Here is an 8,596-nt window from a genome sequence, read left to right as displayed (position 1 = left end):
CTTCTCTCGTTTCAGTTGCTCTCTGCACTTCTTGTCTATTCGATTTGCATTTATCTGAAACCTTTTCCGAAAATACTAATACCACTCTTAAATGTCCCCACTAAATATATATATATATATATATATATATTTTTTCATTCATATATTTTAATTTTGATTTTAATATTTTTATGAAATGAATTTTAATTTGGTTGCTTTCAGAAGTAAAAGTTTGAGCGAAAGTATATATTTGTCTGCTATAGTTTCTATGGGAGGTTCTCTCTCCATCTGGATGGTTCCTATACGACAACATCATCCAACAATGAAGGGAAAGATTACAACAGTTTGAAAACGAAAAACATTGAATATTAGTATCTTTGTTGCCCATGATTATCCTGTTTTCATTCCAATACTATTCAGAATCGGAATTGGAATGGGAATAGTATTAAAAAAAAGAAAAAAGAATTGGAATAGGATTAGGGAAGAAATAGACAGGTCTAAAAAATATGATCTAAGAGCTAAAAAAAACATTTTAACTTGGTTGCTGCTTTCCATGAAGAAAGGATTTCTATGAAAATATTTCTCTACTATATTTTCTTCGAGAAGTTGTTGATCTGTCTATTCATAATTTTTGCTGCACAAGAAATCATCTTTTCTGACCTTCTGTTATGATCCTGTCATGATGCGGCGTCATCTATTGGAGAGTACCTTGGCCTGCAACGCAGTGTTTTGATGAGGAGGGAAGAAATGTAGTGTTTTAATTCTATTACAAATATGTCAAACGCAGCGTTTCGTATCTATAAACCAAACGGTGCGTTTCTATCATTTCCTGCATGTGATTTATGTTCTTACAGTGGGAGTTATTTTATCTTTCCTGTTAGTTTGTTATGGACCCGGGGAATATGGGAAAGGGAGGCACAGTGAGTGGGAGATTGAAGAATCTGAGTCTGTTGTTGAGTGTCCTGGAGGAAGGAATTCCCTCGAAGAATTCCACCAGGACTCTCTAATACTATGTCCATATTTTCATCATCTTCTTCCCGGTGTTCATTTCTGGTACATCCGTACTACAGTAGCAAATCCTCGTTTATTTTCAGAGATGAGATGAGATGAGTTAAGATTAAAGTTTAAAGTTGAATATAATATTATTAGAATATATTTTTTTAATATTATTTTTATATTGAGATTTGAAAAAGTTGTATTGGATTTGAAAAAGTTGAATTGTTTATTTTATTTTGTATGAGAATTTGAAAAAGTTGTAATGATTAAATAAGATAAGATGAAAAGTTTTCGAAAAGTGAACGATTACATCTGGGTTCATAACACCTTCTTATCTGTCATTTTCTTAGCCTTAATATTTGAATATTTTTTTATCTCAACACTTTCTATTAGATGACATATGTGTAAATTTAGGAGCTAAAAAATGTGTATAGGTGCTTGGTTCGGTATGGTTAAGAATAGAAGTAGCAAAAGCAGCATGGTTTGGCAATAATTTGGCATGAGATAAAACAAAAGATAATGGATCGAGAGGAGTAGTAAGTGAAGTACCCGATACCTTGGAGCTAGATGGAGAAGCAGTAGGCACAATGACCTATTGACAGTAGTAATCTTGAAGGTAGGATGGAGGTTTCTTTAGTCTATTTGATCTGCGAGGAGGTGTTTAGATTTGTGAAGAAGTGTTTTTAGAAAGAGAGGGGTTGGAAGAAAGAGAAATGTTAGGAGTAGAAATGTTAGAAGTATTGTCAGAAGTGTTTTTAGAAGTTGGAGAAGGAAGAGGTGATGTGGTAGTTTCTGAAGTGATGTCAGTTTGAAAATTAAGTGAAGGGGTAGCGTTTTATGGGGTGAGAAGGGGGAATGAAGTTGGTGAAGGTGTTGAGGGTGATTGTGAATTTGAGGGGACAATGACACTTTTATAGGAGAAAATATGTTCATAGAAGATGACATCTTGTGAATGAAAGACAGATTTAGTTTCCAAATCAAGTAACTTGTAACCTTTAATGCCAAAGGGGTAGCCAAGTAGTATGCACCTTTTTACTCGGGAATCAAATTTGTGCCTATTTTTTTTTAATGTGGAGGCATAACATAAGCAGCCGAATGTTCTCAAATGACTGTAAGGGGAGGTTTGGGGGTAGAGATGAAAATTTTGAGTTGAGATGAAAGTTTAAAATATTAGTTTTTAGTGTTATTATTGTTTTGGGATTTAAAAAAATTATATTAGGATTTGAAAAAATTGAATTGTTTATTATATTTTATGTGGAAATTTGAAAAAGTTGTAATGATGAGATGAGAATTTTGAGTTGGTTTGACTTGAAAAAGGAGTTCGTAGGGTGTTTGATTTTGTAAATTGGGAGATGGTGTTATGTTAATGAGGTATGTGGTAGTCAAAATACAATCACTCCAAAAAGAGAGGGGAATGTTAGATTGAAATTTTAAGGCATAGGCAACATTTAAAATGTGTTGGTGCTTTCATTCGACAACTCCATTTTGTTGGGGGCTCTCAATACAATTCTTTTGACGTATAATTCCCTTTTGCATGTAGAAATTTGTCATTGCAAATTCATTTCCATTATCAGATAGAATCACTTTGATTTTTGTTTGGAATTGTGTTTCAACAAGGTAACAAAAAGATTGGATGAATGGTCTGGTTTGAGATTTATTGTTCATTAGATAAACCCATGTGGATCTTGGGAAGTCATTGACAATGGTTAGAAAGTATTTGGATCCATCATGTGCCATTTGGGAACAAGGTCCCCATATGTCATAATGAATGGAATCAAATGATTTTAATGCTCGGTTTTCACTAATTGGGAAAAGGCAATCTATGATGTTTGGATAAATGAAAAGTGGAACAAAGAACATTGTGATTCATTATTTTCAAATGTGGTAAATGTTTTTGCAATAAAGATAAACATGAGTTAGAAAAGTGAACCATTCTATAATGCCATAACTGTGATCATTTTTAGGAGTAACAGAAGTAGAAATTGGAGAATGATTAAGAGGTAATTGAGACAAAATAGAAGAGAGGGCCGTGGGAGACACTTCTGTTAACTACAGTAGATATAGACCATTGTTAGCCTCACCATTCCCAATCATGCTTCAAGAGAAAAGGTCCTGCACAAAACATTCATTGTTAAAAAAAATGAAGCAACAGTTAAGGTCTTGGATTAATTTTTTGGCAGAAAGAAGATTAAAATTAAATGATGAGATGCATAATACATATTTGAGAGTAAGAGTATTATTGAGTTGGACAGTGCCTTTGTGAGTAACATTGGCATGGGTATCATTTGGAAATTTAATTTTAAAGTGAACTTTGTTGAGCAAAGATGTGTAAAGGGATGTGCAGCATATCATGTGATCTATTGCACCCATGTCTATGATTCAAGGAATGTTGTGTGAAGATGCTGTGTGAGAGATTGAGAAACAAGAAGATATACTAGACATGGTGGAAGCCAAGGGATAATTAGAGCTAACTTGACATGTATCAATGGACTGAACTTGATTGGCAACTAGCTTTGTAACTTGAGATTGGAGCAAAGCAATGAGTTGTTGATATTGCTATTTAGTTAGAGGTGCTTGGGATTCCTCAATGATTTATTCTTGGTTAGAAAGATTGAGTTGGTTTGCTAAGGGGTCAGATCCTTTGCTTCGATTGGCAAGTTTATGGCTTGGGGGATAGCCATGTAACTTGTAACATCTATCAACATTATGGCCAAGAAGATTGTAGTGAGTGCAGGTTGGTTTATCAAGGTGTGGATTGGCTTTGAAGCATTTGTCTAAAGAATGGCCAGAAACTTTGTAAAAAATGCAGAAAAGTTTTTTTCTCTTTTGAGAACCAAAATGTTTGGGTAGTCTCAGGTGTTTGGAGAGTGAATTTTGGTAGCCAAGGCAAGAGTGTCATGGAGACTAGAACTATTATAAAGTTGTTTATGCTTTTCTTCTTGCTGAACAAGAGCATAAACTTCACTTAAGGTGGGGGTGGGCTTGATGACGATAATTTGGGCTTTAATGTTGGTTAAGGAATCATTGAATCCCATAAGGAACTTCATCATCCAGTTACATTGCTGGTTCTCAAGTACAGGTTTCATAGCACAAAAAGTGCAAGATGGGATGAACTCAAAATTGAGAAGCTCATCAAATAAACTTTTCAATTTAGAGAAATAGAGGCTAATAGAGTCATCACCTTGGGTAAGGAATGGATGGACTGCTTCAATTCGGAAATTGCTTTTCGCATTAATGTATCACACTTGTTTACAATGTACATAACTTCTTATTTATAGTATTTAAATGTATGAATAAAGAATCTGAATCTCTAACTAATTGTATAGAAAATCTCTAACAAAATGACAGCTCATTTATTCTAGAATCATCCTTGTTTTGCTGTTGACCCTTTGCTGAGTTGTGGGAAATTGTGGCTGAGGTGGAATGTTGTGATGACAACTTCCCTAACAGTTGAAGCTTGAACTTGGGCTGTGTTTTGATACTCTGAACATGAAGGCGGTTTCTGAGGGCTTGTCCTAATGTGCACTGATGTGATACAATGACAGTGCATCACAGGGAGAGGGGTGGCAATGGAAAAATATCATCCAAAAGGAGGGGTAGTGGTGATTGGCGTTGTATGGCAAACGGACAGAGGGCTCACATAGATGTCTGGGCTAGGAGGTTGTTTGCGTTGTAGGGAGGCTAGAGCTCATAGTGTGGAGGGGGCATGGTTGTTGCATGGTGCTTACTACCTTCTTGGGTGGTTGGCTATGGAAACTTGAGGGGCAACAAGACTAATTTTGATATTAGAGAAAGAGATAAAAGGATGAGGGAGAATACTTGTTGAGAGAAATAAGGACGTGGGTAATAGATCGGAAAATTATTGATGGAAAGAAGAGGGAGAGGAAACGGTACGAGGGTGGGGAGAGAAGAGAGGGAGAAAAATAAAACTAAAAAATAAAATCCACTTCTCAGAAACGACACCGTGTTCCGAAAGAAGATCAGGTACTCTGTCTTAGTGTCTTTACATATATAACCATAGAAATTATTCTTTTTTCTGAATTAATTGAACCAAATAATATTACAGGATTTTTTAAAAAAAAAAAAAAGAAAAAGAAAAAAGAAAGAAACCAAAGAGAGTGATTTTTCCATTCATTATTGCTATTCACAATGCGATTGCAGTGATCACTGATCACCGACCAACCTGGCTGAAAACAATTGTATGATTCGGCTACATTAATAAGATTAAATATAAAAAGAGTTGCAGATAAGTTGTAGTTGAGTAGTAATAATATCATTTTCCTACATTAATCATGCTGCATGCAGCCACAAAAAAGAATCAATCTGATCCCCAAAACTGTACTTCTCAAAGAACTACAACTGATCCCCATACTCGAGAAATAAAATAAAATAAACACAAGAAAATTGTACATATATATGAAATTCATGAGAACCTAATCAAACAAACAAAAATAGACAAGAAATTAAAGTCCTTCCAAAGCTAGTCTGATGATGGCCTCGGGTGTCGGCACAGAGGACACAGGTGACTTGTCTGAAACCACTTGACAATGCAATCTCCATGAAAGATATGGGAGCTAGGCGTCCGAGTGACTTCCATCCCACCCTCGTACCCTTCCATGCATATCATGCAGTTCTCTCCCATCCCTTCTTCCAGGATTACCTTCTCCAATGCCTCAATCGAAGATTTCGTCGCCGCCAAGGTATCCATCGGAGAGTCAGAATCGGACTCATAGTTGTTGTCTTCATCATCATGCTCCACAGTGTCTGACTCATCATGGTCCTCATCATCATCAACCTCCTGCACCATGACTGCCTCAGCGTGAACTATGTCCACAACAATAGACGACCGTAAGCTTCTTGCAACCATTCGGAGATGAGCCACCTTTGATATATCTGATGATACCCGATCTAGATGCTCGGGGGCGACACCCATGGTTAAAAGTGTAGAGCGCAGACCACCTTCCGTCGCCTAAAAGCGCCTCATGTTCGGCTACCCACACGGTGGTTGACGGTATTAAAAATCTTTCTAGCGAGGAATATGCTGGATCATCGTCTTCATGAACTTCGCCGAAGAATGTGTCCACGCCACGTACCTTAGATATGCGAAATTCTATTGGAATCTCGTCGGGTGGATGCAACTGTTTGATGGGTTCACTTCGCTGCCACACTCTGTACCCGAAAACGAGACCGCTATAGCTCGACATGTTTGTTTCTGGCATGAATTGCGCGCAGGGTTGTGACCAGATTAACGTACGCAAGAGGACGCTTAGATCTTTCTTTTCTTCTCAACGTGAGAATTAAAGAGAATTCTAATGGACAAACAAAAGTACTGACATCTGAGATGGGAAATATAAATAAATTTCCACCGACTTTGAATTATTGCCCATGTTTATCCGGTTATCATCCAAATATTAATCCGAGTCAGTATTGGAATTGGAATATGGTTTGCTCTGTTAAACTCAGGCTGATCGGCTCCGTCTCTTTCAACACAGAAAGCAGAGCTCTCCTCTCCTTTCAGTCGCTCTCCGCACTTCTTGTCTATTCGATTTGCTTTTATCCGAAACTTTATCCGAAAATACTAATACCACTCTTAAATGTCCCCACTAAATATATATATATATATATTTTCATTCATATATGTTATTTTTTTTATGAAACGAATTTTAATTTGGTTGCTTTCAGAAGAAAGAGTTTGAGCAAAAGTATATATTTGTCTGCTATAGTTTGTGTGAGAGGTTCTCTCTCCATCTGGATGGATCCTATACGTACGACAACATTATCCAAAAATGAAGGGAAAAATTACAATAGTTTGAAAACGAAAATTAGTATTGAATATCAGTATCTTCTTTGCCCATGATTATCCGGTTTTCATCCCAATACTAGTCAGAATCAGAATTGGAATGGGAATAGTATTAAAAAAGAAAGAAAGAATTGGAATAGGATTAGGGAAGACATATACATAGACACGTCTAAAAAATATGATCTGAGAGCTAAAAAAAACCTTTTAACTTGGTTGCTGCTTTCCATGAAGAAAGGATTTCAGTGAAAATATTTTCTCTGTTATATTTTCTTCGATAAGTTGTCGATCTCTCTATTCATAATTTATGCTGCACAAGAAATCATCTTTTCTGACTTTCTGTTATCATCCTGTCATGATGCGGCGTCATCTATTGGAGAGTACGTTGGCCTGCAATGCAGCGTTTTGATGAGGGAAGAAATGTAGTGTTTTAATTCTATTACAAATATGTAAAACGTAGCGTTTTGTATCTATAAACCAAGCGATGCGTTTCTATCATTTACTGTTAGCTTGTTATGGACGCGGGGTATATGGGAAAGGGAGGCACAGTGAGTGGGGGCATTGTAGAATCTACGTCTGTTGTTGAGTGTCCTGGAGGAAGGAATTGCCTCGAAGAATTCCAGCATGACTCTCTAATACTATGTCCATATTTTCATCATCTTCTTCCTGGTGTTCATCTCTGGTACATCCGTATTACAGTAGCAAATACTAAGTAATACATCCGAGTTCATAACACCTTCTTATCTGTCATTATCTCAGCTGTGACGTCTCCAAATCTCCACGCACAGACACAGGAAAATCGAGACGTCCGGATGATGACATCACAGGTCACCACCCTATCGACGTGCCAAGTGTGTGTCAAAGCAACGAATATGCACGAGAAACACGTAGCGGATAGCAAAGTCAGTAACTAAGTACCAGAATTTTTCTTGTTTAATACAAAGCTGTTCAAAACATACATAAATAAATATTACAAAACACAAATATAGTTTTAAACCAAATACAAAACATAAACTTCAGCACCCCGGCGGAGCCGCATCCTCGGGCTTAGCCTCCTCCTCCTTATCCTCGATCTCTGCACCAAAATCTACGGTACCAAAAATGGTGCCGCAGGTAAGTAAAATCCAAACACCACCAGATAAAAACATATAGAACTCAAACAATATGCATAAAAGGATGCCAATGCACAAAACCCATAAAAACCACATTTTTTCCACACAAGCCAAAAATCTCATTTGGCCCAAAAACATAACCTTTCCAAATATCACGCCAAAAGTCACATTTGGCCCATATCAAACTCAAACCATTAACCCATTAATCCGTATGCACCATGACCTCCCCTAGGGGTCATCCGCACACCCTGACTCCAGTGCCACACCGCAGGTAACGACCACGCATGTGACACCTAAACGAGCGATGCCCAGTTCCGCGCCCCGCGCATTCGTAGCCAAGCATCCTCTAGCCCTCGCCAGCGAAGGGCCACAGAGTCGATGCGTAGAGCGATGTTTGGTTTCGCGCCCGGCGCGTTCGTAGCCAAGCATCCTCTAGCCCCCCTCCCGTCGTCGCCCAGCGACAACCCAGGGACGTCACTCAGTATATTACGCTCCTGAGTGACCACAGGAGCTCTACTGGGATAATACCCTATCCCGACTTGGGGTCGTGATACACACGCACCCGAAAATCCACTTACGCCAATAAAACAGGATTTTCTCAAATTAAATGAAACGCACGCGCATGCACCATGTAAATGCGATTTCAATGCATAAAACGATCAACCGACCATAAATCAATAAAACAAGTAACTCCGTCCTCCATCCATCCATC

At 37.8% G+C, this 8,596-nt stretch overlaps 1 protein-coding gene across 1 annotated transcript; it reads right to left on the bottom strand.

The window, feature by feature from the left end:
- Positions 1-5,455: 5,455 nt before the first annotated feature.
- LOC122289278 (E3 ubiquitin-protein ligase BIG BROTHER-like) lies at positions 5,456-5,908 on the bottom strand. The gene has a single exon (XM_043096261.1). The coding sequence runs from the start codon at positions 5,906-5,908 to the stop codon at positions 5,456-5,458; it is 453 nt and encodes a 150-aa protein (XP_042952195.1).
- Between the last annotated feature and the right edge of the window lie 2,688 nt (positions 5,909-8,596).

The sequence above is a fragment of the Carya illinoinensis genome, chromosome 12 (assembly GCF_018687715.1).
Source record: "Carya illinoinensis cultivar Pawnee chromosome 12, C.illinoinensisPawnee_v1, whole genome shotgun sequence".
In the NCBI taxonomy this organism is placed as follows: Eukaryota; Viridiplantae; Streptophyta; class Magnoliopsida; order Fagales; family Juglandaceae; genus Carya; species Carya illinoinensis.
This window is presented reverse-complemented; position numbering and strand designations above follow the sequence as displayed.

Excerpts from the sequence above, each read along its gene's own strand:
- LOC122289278 (XM_043096261.1), bottom strand. The coding sequence starts at position 5,908 with ATGGGTGTCGCCCCCGAGCATCTAGATCGGGTATCATCAGATATATCA.